This window comes from Vitis riparia, chromosome 17, assembly GCF_004353265.1.
Source record: "Vitis riparia cultivar Riparia Gloire de Montpellier isolate 1030 chromosome 17, EGFV_Vit.rip_1.0, whole genome shotgun sequence".
NCBI classification, from domain to species: Eukaryota; Viridiplantae; Streptophyta; class Magnoliopsida; order Vitales; family Vitaceae; genus Vitis; species Vitis riparia.
This window is the reverse complement of record NC_048447.1, coordinates 14,704,600-14,721,348: the sequence shown is the minus strand read 5'-3', so window position 1 is coordinate 14,721,348 and position 16,749 is coordinate 14,704,600. Positions and strand designations below refer to the sequence as shown.

Here is a 16,749-nt window from a genome sequence, read left to right as displayed (position 1 = left end):
TGGAGTAAAAGGCTCATTAAGGTATGGATGTGATGAAGAAAGAGACACTTAGTGGAGTAAAATGACTCATGGTTCAGGATAGAGATACAAAGAGACCTAGTAGTAGTATATATATATATATATATATATATATATATTTGTCCTCTATATTATTCTTTATCATATAGTGGAATTTTCTTTCTCATCTGTAAAGGTAGACATGATTGGTCTAATCACGTTAAAACCGCGTATACCTTTTGTATGATTTTCTTTATTTTTTGTATTCTTTCTTTAATATGTTTACATTGACGCTTTTGTTTGTACATAAAAAAGTATCAAAGCTTCCGCATACTCAACAAATGGTATCAAAGCCTTGGTTGAAGATGTACTCAACATACCACAAGTTAAAAAATACCTCGATTGGTTGTAATACCGACTAAGGAAGACCTCAAATCAATTAAGGTACCAATTAATTAATGATTCTCCAATAATAATCTATAACTCTATAACATCTAGAAAATGATTGATCAGTTGAACTATAACTTGTGCTTAATGGTTAGTTTCAACAGTGAACTTATATTTAAGGCTCTTTATACTCATTTATATCATTCATGAAGAGGTTTCACTTCAATCTTTAAAAACACATACTCCAAATTTGCAAAAATCATTTAATGCACCTTTGATCCTAACTATCTCTTAGATTTGTACTCCAGAGGTTGTACTCCTTGGTTAAGTTTGAGGGATCACTTAGAGCCTATAAAGGTCAATTGGAACCTTGAATCAAAGTATAAGTCTATAAGAGGGATTAAAGGGCATTGATTGAATAAGTTTTTAGTTTAATAGAGGAGTCTTCATACTGGAAAATAGGCGATTGTTGAACCAACATACAAACTATGTTTGCATATCTTTCTCCTCTTATTTATTTACTTTCATCGCCATTGCTTCAAGTGCTATTGTATAAGAAAGATTGAAGGGCTTTGATTGAAGAAGTCCTTAGTTTAATGAAAGGGCCTTAATCTTAGGAAAAAACAAGGAGACTATTGCTGAATCACTATAAAAATCTTGTTTATATATTTTTCTCCCATTCTTTGTTTATTTTCATTGTTACTACTTCAAGTGCTATCATTTGCATTAATTTTTTTTTAAATTCAAATTTGACCAACACTTTATTCACCTCTCTCTTAGGTGTATACTAGGATTGAATTAACTTTGACTTCATAAAATTTGCTCCTAAGGAATGCATCGTGAACTTCATAAAATTTGTCAAGTAAAAAACTCATGAAGAATTAATTAATGAGAAAATGATATAGAGCTTAATATAAAACCAGTTACAAATGAAGACACGCCCATTGAAGAACACGAAAATGAAACTAGTAGAGACAAAATAATTGTTAATGTAGATCAAAGGACATTGAAATCATACTTGATTACAATTATTTTTGTACTTCTACACTATCTCGTGTTTAAAAAATAAAAGTAAAGAAAACACATTGTTTATGACTTTTGAATAAATTTTTAACTCAAATTTGCACGCACGTTTTTCTCTTAAATTAAGATAGAAAATATCATATAAGAGAATATCCTTTTATACAAGATTCATCGTAGAAGATTGTATACATATATATATTTTTTAATTAATAAATTCAACTTTTGTTTATTCCATTTTCTTTTTCTCTTAATTTATAGGAATGGATTATGCAACCATTGATGTCGTGTTATTGAGACCCATCATTTTCAAGGTTGTTTTTTTGGACAAACATGGGAATCTTATTTAAGCTATTAATAAGATTCTTATAACATTCTCCTTAGCAAAGGATAATTTCATTCTTTAATAATAAATACGATTGTTGTGGATACAAAGGATTAAATCAATGCCTTCGTCTTAGCTGTTTCTAGAATCTTCCTTTTCCTTTCCGACTTATTTTTTTATTTTTATTTTAAAAAGACCCAAATTACAGCAAGAAACCGCCTCCTCCCGGGGCCCACAGCCTCCAACAACCCATCCTCTGCTCATCACCCCTTACAAATACCTGTTCTCTCCATCCATCTCATGCCACGTGGCTACAGCATAACTGGCACATGACGTGGCGAGCAGGACGCGCGCCTGCGTTTAGACACGAGAAGCACTCGATCTTTCCCGTGATTTCTTTAAATTGGATTTAACTCCCATGGTTCTTGAAAATGTCTCAATCACACCCGGGAATGTGATGTCCATTTCTCATTCTCGCCCACATCTTTTCTTTGCACGCAGACACGGTGCGGAAAACCCACCTGTAGTTTCGCTTCACTCCTTTTGTTTTGTCGCCAAAAGCACCCCCAAACAATAAATCTCTGTGGGTTTGAAAAAGCTCACCCATCAGTGTTCCAATTTAGGAAAACATGCACAAGTTCAATGCGTGCTGCAACTGTTACTGTCTCAGAAGGTTCGTTTCTTCTCCTTTTTCCTTAACTGTATCTGGGTATTATTTTGGTTTTGCATCTGTTAAATACGGATTCTTGCTTGTTTTGGATTTTTTTTTTCTTCTAATTGAGTTGGGATTTTTCTTTTCATCGGTTTTGTAAAGAATTTTTAGTTGTTTTAGGGGTTTTTTTATTTTGGGTCTGCTAATTGTTTCTGTTATTGTGGTTTTTTTTTGCTGATTCTGGGATATTGTAAATGGAGTTTGTGTTTCAAGGGTTTTGATCAAGTTTTGAATTCTAGGGTTTGTGAAAATGTTGGTTTGTAGCATGAATTCAAAATGTTGTAGATGTTTTCATATGGGTTTTGTTATTGTTACTATTTTTTTTTTCTGTGATTAAGTTTGTTCTTTCGTTGATTCTGAAATATTATTTCTGGGTTTTTTTCTATCTAGGGTTTTTTCAGGCTTTAAGTTTTAGGGTTTGTGAGAATGTTGGTTCTTGGTATGAATTCAAAAAGACAGAGGCGGCCAAATGTTAGGTTGGGGGAGATTGGAGATGTTTCTGCAGCTTTTGCATCTGGCTCTTCCCAGAAAACTCACAAGAGATGGAAACATGACCTTGTGAACCCTATGGAAACTGAGTGTAACTCTGGTTATGGGTTTTCAGATCCTGGAGTCTCTCCTAGGGTTACAGCTGATTTACAGCAGAACAGAGAGAATAAGAACCCTAACTCTTCCAAATCAGGTTTTGAGTTAGTCAGCTCAGACGAAATTGATATGACTAAGTCTGAACTGAATTTTGGGAAGATAACCCGGAAATGTCGGCTGATGAAGCGACGAGTAAGGAGCACTGGAGGTAACAATAGTGTTTTTGGTAGTGTTTGGGGTTCTAAACTTAGTCCTGAATTCAGTAGTGAAGATGGGAAGGAATATGGAGGGAAGGAGTTTGCTGGATTCACATTGAATGAGTTCTCTGATCTTGACCCCATTGATGGTTTTAAGAGCTATTCAGATCATGAAACTTCAGGTATGAGCAAAGAAGCTTGCGAGAATGATATGGATGAACCCAATTTGCCCCAACACAATCCTAGTGAGTCTTGGAAGGAAGATGCTTGGTATGAAGTGAATAACGGCTTTCCTAAATCTAGTGGTGAATGTGATAAGATGACAATTGGAGGCAGTAATGTAAATAGTGTTAGGGGATGGTTGGAAGATATAGGGTTTGGTAAGTATGCCGGTGTTTTTGAAATGCACGAGGTGGATGAGGAAGCTTTGCCATTACTTACTTTTGAAGACCTCAAAGAGATGGGTGTTCTTTCTATTGGGCCTCGTCGGAAGTTGTACACTGCAATTCAGCAATTAAAGGAAGGAGGAGGGGGAATTTCTGCTTGACAAATTAATGAACAGAACATATAGGTAATCTTGCCCCTACCAGGTCTTTTGTGAAGCAAAAGTCAGAGATGTGTATGTAAATTTTCGAACTTTATATGTTTCTTTTTGCCTTTTGTCATTTTTTAAAAAGCTTATCAACGAGATAAGACAGTTTTCCTGTGTTTTTTTTTTCATTAGTGGATCTTCCTTACTGTTCCTTGTTCACCCTTCAATTTCATCAACTTTGAGAAACTCTGGACCATGATTTTGTACCATCAACATTTTTTGTTAGCAGCTTATGAAAGAATCATAATTCACTTTTGCGGCCATTATGTATTAACCTGTTGTCTTGATAATCCTTTTTTATTGACATGATAGGTGGATTAACCTCTTCTCTTTTGTGGTCCAGTGATGAGTCTGTTGCCATATAATTGTCAGTTAAGACCGCTTGATTTTGCAACAAGGAAAGCTGCTTTTGTTAGCATATTCCTTTATGATGGCAGTTGATATTTATACAAATTAGATTTTTTATTTATTTATACCTGCTATTGGATCAATGGGGGCTCATTCTTCTTGAATTCTTGCTGTCTGTGAACAAATGGATCAGTTAGCAGCTTGCTAGTCAGTAAAAATATTGAACACATCAATTGCTAATCAGTAATGAGGCCTCTCTGGTGGTCCTAATAAGAGTCCGAATGACATTGTCCTGCTATGTTGCAATATGTCTTACTGGTACCTTAGAGGAAAACCTATGAGTTCCGATTCTCAGTCTGGTAGAAGGTCTCATATCTTTCTGTTATCCTTTTTCTGTCCTAAATCAGTTGTCATCCCTTATAAGAAGGTTTCATACTGATAAAGTGATGTGGTTCCATGTATCACAATAAAATTTGTTCTTTAACAAAATTTTAGGTTTCCTACTACACTGTGCTAGCTTGATGGGTGTCCTCACTTAAGCAGCCAATGACGTTTTTCAATTATGTGTTTTACAATCAAAATTAATATTAATAAAAAACTCAAAACACTTAAGCAAGAAGCAACAAATATGTAGATTTTAATGGGGTGTACAAACTTAACATGCAATGCAAAATGGACACAAGAGTGCTGTTCAATGCATATCTCAGTATGGCATTTTTAATGTTTAAAAGTGTTCTTAAAATACTCAAATGAGTAAAGTTCTTCTTATAGGTGCCTCTTCCATTACCATTGCATCAATTTCATATCCATAGTAGTACGCCTATATCCTGACCCATTTGTGGTTTTGCCCCCATATCAGAGTTTGGTATGGAGGGATGCTCTAAGTTGTGGACAGAGAACACTCTTTTTTCTCCTTCAAGACTCAAAATTAATTTTAGTGTTACTGTGTTAGACTTCCTCTATTGGTTATATATAGACAAGGCTTTCATTTTTGATCCATGGTGGTAGCTATATGTTGGGGAGGATACTCTTTTTATTTTATTTTCTATATATAAAGACTTTTTATGAATGTTGGGGTATTTACTCATTTAAACCTCCTCTGCTGGTTGTATAGGTATAGGGTTTGTGTTTTTGATCCTTGGTCTAGTGGCCAGTGGCCTTGAGTTTCCTCAACGAACTTTGGTTTTAAGAGCTGTTATAAACATTTATGGTGGTCTATGCTGTCCTCTATGACCTCATGGTATGCACACACTGTAAACTTTCTGTAAAATCAGTGCAGTTATGTTACATGTCTGTTTGGGGAAGTGAATTAGAGAGTTAGATTAGAAGATTTGAATTACTCTCTGTATTATTGGGTTTTTGGGGTTGGAGATATTTAAAAGATTGAAGTTCTTGGATTCTTGGATATTCATTTTCTTCTTGTAATTTTGTTTCTTGAATATTTTCTGCATACCCTGTACATGCAGGGGGATTGCCCTTTCTTATTTCTCTTTCTGTTCGATAGAATTCATCTATTGCAACTTGCTGGATGCTCCTCATCTTCTAAGCAAAGTAGATGGTTGGTTTTCTAAAATTTCATCCTTCTTAAGGTTCTTTCTTCTGCAATGTATTAAATTTCATTAAGAATTTACATCCATTTCTTGTTATAATAATTTTAGGCACTTACTGGAAAGAAAAAGAAAAAAAAGTCGGGTTAAATACATCTGCATCCAGACACTTATTCAGAAGGAATTAGACTAAATTACCATGGATGGTTGGCATAGAAAACCTTTTATATTCAACTTGCTTCCTGGAGCTGATCCTTCTAAAAATTTATGATTGTGAAATAAACAACTATGATACTTCTACCCATCTTCCTTCTTTCTCCCCTGGTTCTTGGATGATATAAGCGAATGCTAGATGGATTGCACTACCAGCACTCTGAAGCAAGGCCTCAAGTTTTTTTATCTTTTTCTTTTCCATTATTTTATGCTCCTTCCATCTGGCTTGCAGGTGGTTATGTTGAATTTTGTAGAAATCGATGATCCACCAGGTATATTGATATTTTTCCTAGCAATATATATCATTATCGGGAATTGCATGGAAATTCCATCATTTAGACAATCAAAATGCATAGAACTCTAGTTAATTAGTCTATGTGGTGTTTATCAATGTCCAAGGAGCTGGTCTCCTGAATCAATCTTAGACTTGAGATAATCTTGAAATGCCTCATTTTTCTGGTGATGCTGCACAGAACCCTGCAAGGGATAAATTTTATTATGAATTGCTTGATCTCAATTTGAATTTTGCAGAGGAGATCCTGTCAAAGAACTGTGTTCATAAATTGATGACTTTCTTGGAGGATGGGGCATCAGCTACACAGCAGCTTTCGTTCAAGTGAATGTTTGATCTAATACAGCATGAAATCAAGAATATGAGCTGATGATACTTGGCCTAAACCCTGTATTTGTTATGATTGGTAATCAAAGGAACAAGGCAATTTATTCTCCTGTAATCAAAATTTCGGTATATAGGAAAGACGCCCAAATTCAACAAGTCTTGGGTTGCTTACAACTTGTTACCAAAACGCTCATTCGAATGTGATTGTTCAAAAGCAGGCTGTTCATTACGCCTTCCAAAAGTGCAGGACATCAGTTTTTGGAAGAGACTAGGGGTATGCTTGAAAGCTATTTTGGAAAATAGTTTCTTGTTTTTAAGAACCTTTTATCATAAAATAGTTTTCTGTTTTTGAAAGCACAAGATGATATTTTCTAAGAACATGTTTTATTTGTTTTCACTTCTTTTTTTAGGGTTGTTTTAAAAAATAATTATACTAAAATAAAATAATATATATGAAAGTTACTTTTAAGGATTGTTTAAAAATATAAAAATAGAATAGCATTTCAAATTTTGAAACGTATTTTTGTTTTGTGTTAAAAACTATTTTTGAAAACTGATTTCGAAAACACTTCCTAAACAGTTCGAGCATAGTAACCCACTTTTTTGAGTTTCAAGAATTGATTGTAACATGCACTTGTGGAGGATTTCCCTTGGCGTCATTTCCTTGGTTTATGACGTATAAAAATGACTAATATAACCATGGATGCCCTGTTCACAGGACTTAGGAATTCTATTTAAAATCCAAAAATAGCATAATTCCTTAAAATAAATCTTCATTAGGCCCCTGGGTCAACAGAAGAGAAAGAAGACCTGGGTCTAGATGTATTTGTGAATCATCAACTTGGGGTCTAGTTTGATTTTTGTCGTATTGGAAGTGGGATGAATCAGTGGAACTTTATGTTTGTAACCAAATAATCAAATATCAGTTGAAGCTAAAGCAAAGGTTCCAGAATTTGACTGGCTACAGGACTGAGTCATTTCTGACAACGGAATTATCCAATGGAAGATGGGGAAAAGTCGTTGGAAAGCTAGTAAACCCATATGAGAAAATGCTACAACAATCTGTGGACAATATCAGCAAATGGATTGTGAGAAGAGATGGAAGGAAAGATGTAGAAGAAAGTGAATGGCAAGATTGTGATGGAACTTGGAAGAAAGGAGAGGACAATACAAATGAAGACAGACGATAACGATAATGATACATACATCTCTCTCTCTCTCTCTCTCTCTCTCTCTCTCTCTCTCTCTCTATATATATATATATATATATATATATATATATATGGAGACATGACACCCTTGGCATGAGTGGTTTGTTGTGATGCAGATAAAGACTTAACACTAGTATGACTTGTTATTTTTATTGGCTTCTGATACCATTAAATGACTAATTGATATGCTATGTCTGCTCACTACCCATTTTACATTTTCACATTTGCTTTTGGTCATTGCACAGACATATGGACTAAGCTCAACCGCCCCAAGCTTATCACGTGAATGCCTAGCCAATCATTCCTGCAGATCGACTTCACGAGGCACTTTGACAAAAGGGAGCTCAGTTGCACCAAATTTAGGTAACTAAACAACTGGCCAAAGCCCTCTTTCTGAGGTGGAACTACATATTTTGTCTATGAATGGCTGCCTCTAGTACAATTTATGAGTCTATGACAGATAATATAGACATATGAACAGAACACAGATATACTTCCAAGTACCCTTTGCTTCATGACTTCTTCACATGCGTTAAAAATGTGTTTACCGACATGTGATGCTGATCTCTTCTTCTGCCATGTTTGGAGTGTTTGTTTGATTTTACAATAATGGTAGGCAGTCACTTTGTTTTATGGGAAAGAGGATTGGCAAATTTAAGGTAACCTAGAGGCATGTAAGCTCGGTTTTGCTGAGGTTGCCGTGTTTGCACACGCCTCTCTGCAGTCATTTCTGCATCAAAACATCATCTATGGTGATGTTGTGTTTCCCCATTTTTGTTATGTGTTAGGTACATATGTTGGTTGAGACTCATGGTGCCATTACTAGGACTACCAAAACCATTACTGGATGGTTTAACAATGGCTTTCCACCATGTGGTAGGCTCACCCCCCAATTCCATTGAATTAAATACTTGCTCCTACCAGTGTGGCTAACATTTTTAATCCTATCGATCATTTGATTAGGTTGTTGAACAGTCCCCTCTTCCCTCCCCCATGTGCAGAAATCAATACTTGAATATGGGGATTATGTCTGTCTTCATCACTGCTGGGTGTTGCTGCTCATAAATATAAATTCTAGCTGGGAGAGAACAATGTTGTTATTAAGGCCATGTACTAGCTGTTGGAAAATTTTATTCCATCTAACTCATGGATCATTCTCATTCTCATTATTTTTATTTACTTATTTTTGGTAGATTAAGCTTGGGATCAAGCTCACAAGTTTCATAGTGGCAAGGCATGGCTCCATTAAGTGACAGGTAAGAGCTCAACCTCAATAATTAAGTCAAGTTGTGCTTGATGTGGAGCTTTCTGTCCCTAACTCCAGATTCCATATGGGCCATGTCATGTTGGTTGCTGGTTTCCGCTATCTTTATTTGAGAGACTCACACATATCATTTTACCAAAACCGAAAATTTTAATTAAGACAAAAAAAAAAAAAAAAAAAAAAAAAAACCAGAGTTCTTCATCTGCTATGCTTCAACTTGCACTATCAAATAATTTGAATTCTGAACTGTTCTTAGTTCAAAGTTCAAAGTTCAAAGAAGGTGTCTGATGAAAGTGAAGATGTTGATTAGGAGCATGCCTCATTTTGTAGTTACAGATAATACAGCTTGACCCTTTAGAGGCATATCTCCTATCTCATTTCCCAGGATTAAGCCTCTGAATGTGGTTTCTGGGAGAGATTCTATATTTGTTCATGAATGCCCTCAATCCATATAGTACAAATATATCTACTTGCAAGATCTTTTTGAAGATATTTTGGTTTCGTAGTCTTGCTAGGACCATAGGCCACTAGAACAGGGAACCCCAATTCTTTGTGGGGCATGGGCAGGATGGATCGTAGTGTCGACATAATTAGAATGATTAATCACGACATTAGCGGGTGTGGCGTAGAAATCTTGATTAATCCCTTTGCCTTAACCTCAATTAGCAGTGATAAGACATTGTGGTTTTAGAAGAAGCCATTGATTTGTATTCATGTGTAATTGCAGTATCGTTTAGATGTGACTAGGAGATCTGGGCATTCATGCTGTGTTAACGTAAAAATCTTGTAAAAAAAAAAGAAAAAAAGATACAAAACAAAAACAAAGGAAAAACAACGAAACATCATTTGTATTTTGTTGGTATATTGTGGCAAGAGGGGGACCAAATTTGTGACAAGCAGTTGTGTCAAGTTGCTCATTAGAATCACATCACTATCCATTTTTTGTATCTTCTCTCCCTCTCTCCCCCTCAATGTATATATCTCAGGTCTACTTTCAGAGCCCCACCGCCCCTATCTTGAGCCCCCCCAACTCCCAATCCGAGTCATGTCATCAAAATTTCAGCTGGTTTATTGGTAAAACCATGAATTCAGGCTCTGATTAAAGGGTAACAGTGAAGGGTAGGGTGAAGCAAAATGGATGGTTCCAAAGCTTGTTTGTTTGTGGAGAAAATGAAGTAAAAGTGGAGAAGACTGCTCGAGAAGATTTTGGGGGTAGGTTAGGATGTGCATGGGGGGCGTATAATTGAGGGGAGGAATTGGGTAAAATTATCATTTGGGGAAGGATGAGGAAAGGTACAACGGCATGATTTTTAGAGTGGGGGGCGCGCCAGGGGGCCAGGGGGCCAGTGGGCCACCAAATGAAGTGTGGAGAGGGGCATCTCAACTAATAGTACAGCCGTATACGACCCGCTGTAGGATTACTTTGGATCCCCTGTTTCTTATTCTTCTTTGTTGTTTCGGCCTCTCTCCAAGTCTCCTTTTCCTTTTCCCCTCTCATTACTCCAACACACCCACCGTCATTTTCTTTGTTTTTATGTCTCCAATCTTCAAAATTTCCCCCTACGTTTCAGTTACATTAATTTTATAAATATAAAGCTTTTATAATATTAATGATTTTAATTTTAATTTTAATTTTAAGATTAAAATTAAAAGCATCAAACTATCATTATCTTACCTTCTCCTTTTTAAAAGCTTCGCAATTTTATAATAGATAGAATATTGTTTTTTTTAAAAATATTTGTTTAAAAAAGATAAAATAATTTCAAATTATAAATTTAATAATTCTTATATATTTTTTTTAAAACTTAATTTTGACATAAGTGTCTTTCGTCATTTTAAGTATTTACATATAAGTTTTAAAAAATAATAATTATTCTTACTAGAAAATGGTAAAAATATTTTTGTCCAAATTCATAAAATGATAAAGTTAAATTTTAAATTTTGAGTTTTTAAAGACTCTTTTAATCAAATAATCTTTTTTGAAATGGTTCAAAATTTTGGATTTTGAATGATGGTTTGGAATTATTTATATTATTATAATATTAAAGATAAAAAGGATAAAGTTGTCATTTGTCAAGTGAAAAAGAAAATGAATACTAAAAACAGATAAGGATAAATAAGCACGGGCCACTAAAAATTGAATTGAATTCCAAAAGCGGGCGGTCCACAAGTGTAAAAACAAATTGTGGTGGAGAGGATACCAACATTCTCAATTAATTTTAAAATAATCGACTATAGATTTTCACTTGTATAAAATATTAAAAATCCTTAAATAAATAATATTGTCACGATGCCTAGTTTATTCACGTGTTTCAAGTTACAGTATCAAAGAATTTATATTTATTTTGTTTTGATGGGTTGAAATAAATAAATAAATATTCATTTCCAAGTGGGTTTGGGGGTAGAGTCCAGAGTCTAAATAGGCGTGGGTGGGACCAACCTAGACACCCTTTGTCAGTGTGCTATTGAAAAAATGTGCACCATGGCCTTATTGAAACGTGCCTCCACGGCTTCTTTTGGCTTCAATCTAAAATTGTCGGGTTCAATGAATTTGATTTTTTTTTTCCCTCAATTTTTTCTTTTTTTATAAAGGGAAGTATATCTAATTAGGGGTTTAAATTTTCCTAAAATGTTGAATATTGGCTTCCTCTTTTTATTAACTTGAGGCTAAAAACATTATCATGAAGTTAAAAAAATAAGATTTTTTTAAGGGTATGTCACTAAAAAAATTAAACAATAGTAATTTTATAAATATTTTTAATTTTTTAGTAACGTTTTTTAAAATTATAGTTTTAGGATACGTTTTGAATTTTTTTATTATTTTAGAATTATTTTTAAAAATATTTTAAATTTATAAATTTGATAACTAAAGTTAAAAAATAAATAGAATTAGAAATTATAAGAAATTCCAAAAGTCTGTTGTAATAAGTCTATGACGGCAGAAAATGGAAAAATGGGGAAGGAGAAGAAGGGGAGGTAATAATGGATTGAGGAGAGGAGAGAAGGGTGGGTGGGGCAGGGGGAGCACATGATGGGTGGGGTCCAAACTGAAGAGATGTCTGCAGTCCAACCGACTGGGCCGTAGAGGCTGAGCCCAAAGTTGGTGGTGTAGGAAAGCGACGTCCATTAAGGTACAAGAGGGAAAGACCCATAAGCAGACCACCACCTCCATATCTTTTGCAATCTTTATGGATTGAGAGAGCCCATATAAATCCACTCACACCATAATAACCTAAATTGCCTTCAATTCCAAACTAAGAGATAGCTACTTATATAGTTGTAGGTTCAACCTAAAATTCTAGAGATGTGGACAAATACCAGAAGACCTAATATTTGGGCCCCCACCACCGGCCCATGTGCATGTGAACATGTTGCTTTCACTTACCTGTTCACTCTCCGCATATCTATATCAAATCAATTCTCCCTCTGTTTTTTTTTCTTTCCCACTTTAATTTCAGGGCCTTTCTACCGCAATCAACCACAAACACAAGAGTTTAATTTTGTTTTAGGGTACATAATTTCTTTTTCGTTTTTGTTTTTCAATTCGCCATTATTGGGTTTGCATCGGTCGATAATTGAGCCTCGTGCTATCTCATTTAAGCCTTTTGGAGTCAAAGGATATTGCAGCGTTAGGCCTACAAGGTGGCTGGCTGGCTGGCTGGACGGATGCTCAGTTTTTTTGCGTTGGAATGGTCAATGCCGAGACTAATTTGCCATCATGCATGGGCCAGAACCCCACGTCCTTTGCAAAATCATACATTATATGGCCAAGAAAAATGGGTAGGCACGGGGTTGGAGGGTGGGTGTGGGATCATATGACTCGTACAGTCGTAGCCTAAAGTCGTCCTTAGACATTTGGGCACGGTGATGGTACCATTTCCTCTTCTTCCTCTCCTTTTTTAAAAATTTTCTTAATTTGAATCAGAAATGAAAGATCAGTCCCACCTAGACAGCAAATACCACGAACATGTGAAACGTACTTTGATCATTAAGTCGGGTCTCACACGCATATTTAGCATCAAAATATATTTGGCATGATTGTTTTTTTTAAAACAAGAATAATTTTGATAATAGTAAGTTCTCATGGCCGCCCAACTATTTCCCATAGTCAATTTTTTCAAATGAATTTGGTAGGTTACGTTGAATTAATCTTATACTATATTATTATTATTATTATTATCATCGTTAGAGTCAATATTCTTCTACCTCACCTCACTCCAATTGTCAGACAAATTAACGGTGGGTTCGGTCGTTAGAGGTATAAATGGTGCACCTTAATCATCCTTTAAGTACCTTGGTCAATCCAATTAATATTGTTAGGTGTAGCAGGTTTCCAGCTAACTAATGTCCAATGATAAGTTAATACCCATCTAATCGAAATTATTTTACAAACCGTTTGTAAATCAACAACGAAAGATGAACATTATTTATGTACACTAAAAACCTACAAATCATACCTAAATTTTATTCCATTTACAGTGTTGATGTTTGGTCAAACGGAAAGGTTAGTCGCTGACAAAACAGAACTTTCCTTTTTGAAAAGCCTAGATAAGAAAATACGAAATTTCCTAGAATGGAGTTTTTAAAATTGTAATACTGCTCTTTGCAGATAAAAATGCAATTCCTGTGCGGGAAAAGATGGTCAGTCTGAAATTATTAGACTGAGGATTACAGACAAGAGCCACAGTTCTGTAACCTAAGATGTCCAAACAGTGGTCTGTCACCTACAATTTTTTTTCTTTTTCTAGTACAGCTACGATAGAGGCTAGGAAGGTAGGTTTTGAAAAATTATTGCTGCCAACGTCTAGTCGTCAACAATCAACATCCCATTTGAGTCATTTGCAATAAAATTAAAATTAAAAATTAAAATGGAGATTTGAGATTTCTCGTTCAATGTTGGGTGCTTTTATTTTATTTTATTTTATTTATTTATTTTTCATGCATTTGTGTTGAATATTATGATGATGAAGTTTCAATTCAATGTGAAGGGCATGGACTTAAAAGTCGTAAGTGGCATCATTATTTTTGAAATATTCAGGTGCAACGGCAGTGGCCATAATTTAAAGGGCGGTGACGGTGGTTAGAGTAACAAGACATTTTCCACGTCCGAGATTAATGTCTTTTCCTCTCTATATATGATCTATAATTGATAAAATCATATCTTTACAAAACATAGTCAAATTATATCTTTTTTTTTTCTTTTTAATAAAAAAACGTAAGAAAACAAATCTTTTTTAGGTAATAATTTTTTTAATGTGTAAGACGTTAAAGAAGGGTTTTGATGGTCCACTAAAAAGTCAAAAATGTTGTTGAAATCTGAGCACAGCCGCCCTTCAACGTGTATTCAAATTCAATTGACCCCTTGGATTACTTGCACTAATATTAAATCATGTCTGAATATAAGAATATGTGTATAATAATTTAAAAAGAAAAAAACTAACTGAGAACGAAGAGAGAAGGGGAGAGGGGGGGCCTCCGGTTTCCGGCTTCCGGCCTCCTCACCTTATCCTATTCCTTACAAACCAACATCCCTGATTTACGCAGAATCAGGTCGGTTTGGTCGTACAGTAACCTCCACTGTAAGACAGCTCGCCAATCACGGGTCGCTACGTGGCCTCTCTCCTACCAGTTGTAACTGACACCTAGATAAATAAGGTGGCCGACAGGTCGACAACCAGATTTGTGGACTACTGCACTCTCCCCTCCTCCGCCCTACACGTGTTCCACATGGACGGCTCGATCCTCTGCCACGGACGTACGGTCCACCACTGTCCAATTATATGGACTCCTTCTCCACCTCCACCCCCTCGCTCAATTCTCTCACACACTACACAAATCTAAATTACAATTAACAACCTACACCCCTCGCTTACCCTTGCAGCTATCCCTATCAAGCCATCCACGTTTTGGGCCCTGTTTCGTAATTTCGCTGCTCTCGAACACTGACACAGTGATTTCCATGTGTTATAGGGTTAGTTTTGTAATTTGGGCTTCCATTAAGCATTTTTATTTGTTTGTTTATTTAGTTTTTTAAAGTTGGAAAACATAAAATAGAAATAGAAGGAGTTGGAAGGTATTCAGGGGATATTTGTCAGTGTTTTTAGAAGCTATTTTGCTTTCACAGACCCAGTGTTTCTTAGAGAGAGAGAAAGAGAGACAGAGAGAGGGGGGTGGAGTTGATACTTCCCTCTGGAGTCTGAACTGGTGCCCCATTTCGCCGGAGAGGTGAGGGTCTCCGAAACCATAAACTTTAAGCTTTTTTCTTCAAATTGTGGCGACTGCTTTAGAGTTGGAGTTTAGTGGGGATTCTTGAGGTTACTGGGGGTTTCAACGACATGCAAGATATACATTCAATGGGTGCTGGAGGAGGCCGGATCTTTGGAGGTGACCGGAGGCTGCGGCCGCACCAGAACCAGGCCTTGAAGTGTCCGCGCTGTGAATCGCTCAACACTAAATTCTGCTACTATAACAACTACAACCTCTCTCAGCCTCGCCATTTCTGCAAGAGCTGTCGGCGGTACTGGACCAAGGGGGGCGTCCTCCGTAATGTTCCTGTTGGAGGCGGTTGCCGGAAGACCAAGCGGTCCAAGGCGAAGTCGTCGTCCGACGCTCCGCGTGAGCGGAAATCGAACTCTCATTCCAGTAGCGAAAGCTCGAGCCTTACCGCTACCACCACCGCGGCGGCGACGACCGCCACGACGGAGGCGGTGTCGGCGCCCTCTTCGAACGCCGCGTCGACGCTGGTCGGTTTTCGCGAATCGAGATTTTTCGCTTCCCAAAGTCCAAACCCAAATTTTGAGATGCCGACGTTGCTGGATCACTCGTCGGACGGTAACATTTTCCCTGAGATCGGGAGCTTTACCAGCTTGATGACGGGGTCGAACGATCCAGCGGGTCTTGGATTCAATATTTCCGACATTTCACCGTTCAAATATCAAGAACAAGTTGATCAGAATCAACAGTGGCAACAGCAGCAGCAGCAAAAGATGTCCGATGAGTTGAAGATGCAGGAGATCACCGCGGGATTTCTTGATCAGACTGTTCAGGTGGAGTTATCAGCGTTGCAGAACAGGTCAAACCATGGCGGATTCCCATCGTTGGATTGGCAGACCAGTGGTGATCAAGGTATCTTCGATCTTCCTGGAAACGTTGATCAAGGCTACTGGACTCAGAGTCAATGGTCCGATAACGATCACCCTCTCTATCTCCCCTAGCCTCTCACCATTTAACCACAACTCTCAAAGAAAATTTGAAGAAATGATTCAAAAAGAAAAACAAAAAAAAGGAATTGAGAGAGAGAGTAAGATGAATATGACTGTTCTCTTATGTAAATTTTTTTCAGATATTTTTTTTTTTTTGGGGTCTTATTTTGATGATTCTGGAAGGTGTTTGGCTTTGATCTTGATGTTCATCTGCAACTAACTTTCATGTTAGTGTCCTTTTTTCCCCCTTGTTGGGGTTTTCCTTTTTTCTTTCTAATGTATTTCCAATTAAATTAATCAAATATAGGAAAAATATAGAGTGTTTTGTTTGTTTGGATGCTTCCTAACTTCCTGAATCTCTCCTAAAATTTTGACGATTCATCCGAAATTTCAACATACTAGAATCTCTGAGCTGCAAATTTCTTTATATAGAATTTTAGAGAGAGTTATGTATTCATTGGAAAATTTTAAGGGCTAACAGAAGGTTAGATTACTATGTTAATTAGTGGGGTTGAGACGCCGGTCAAAGG

The 16,749-nt window shown here is 36.4% G+C and overlaps 2 protein-coding genes and 1 long non-coding RNA gene across 8 annotated transcripts; all 3 read left to right on the top strand.

The window, feature by feature from the left end:
- The first annotated feature begins 2,174 nt into the window (after positions 1–2,174).
- On the top strand, positions 2,175–6,783 carry LOC117905082. 6 transcript variants are annotated; one of them, XR_004649652.1, is made up of 4 exons: positions 2,175–2,402; positions 2,832–3,794; positions 6,156–6,195; positions 6,455–6,783. XR_004649652.1 is itself a non-coding variant. In XM_034817976.1 (3 exons), the coding sequence occupies exon 2, from the start codon at positions 2,868–2,870 to the stop codon at positions 3,768–3,770; it is 903 nt and encodes a 300-aa protein (XP_034673867.1). In that variant the 5' UTR covers positions 2,175–2,402; positions 2,832–2,867; the 3' UTR covers positions 3,771–3,794; positions 6,156–6,445. The 6 variants fall into 6 exon arrangements, 4 of the variants coding, with proteins under 4 accessions (XP_034673867.1, XP_034673865.1, XP_034673866.1 ...); XR_004649653.1 differs by lacking the exon at positions 6,156–6,195 and adding an exon at positions 4,128–5,721; XM_034817976.1 differs by lacking the exon at positions 6,455–6,783 and having other exon boundaries at positions 6,156–6,445.
- Positions 6,784–7,905: 1,122 nt separating this feature from the next.
- Positions 7,906–8,922, top strand: LOC117905206. Its single transcript, XR_004649667.1, has 2 exons — positions 7,906–8,629; positions 8,717–8,922. It is a non-coding gene; the product is annotated as an uncharacterized LOC117905206 (long non-coding RNA).
- Positions 8,923–14,883: 5,961 nt separating this feature from the next.
- On the top strand, positions 14,884–16,549 carry LOC117905227 (dof zinc finger protein DOF5.4). Its single transcript, XM_034818177.1, has one exon. It carries the CDS (start codon positions 15,353–15,355, stop codon positions 16,229–16,231), a length of 879 nt encoding a protein of 292 aa, XP_034674068.1. The 5' UTR covers positions 14,884–15,352; the 3' UTR covers positions 16,232–16,549.
- Positions 16,550–16,749: the final 200 nt, after the last annotated feature.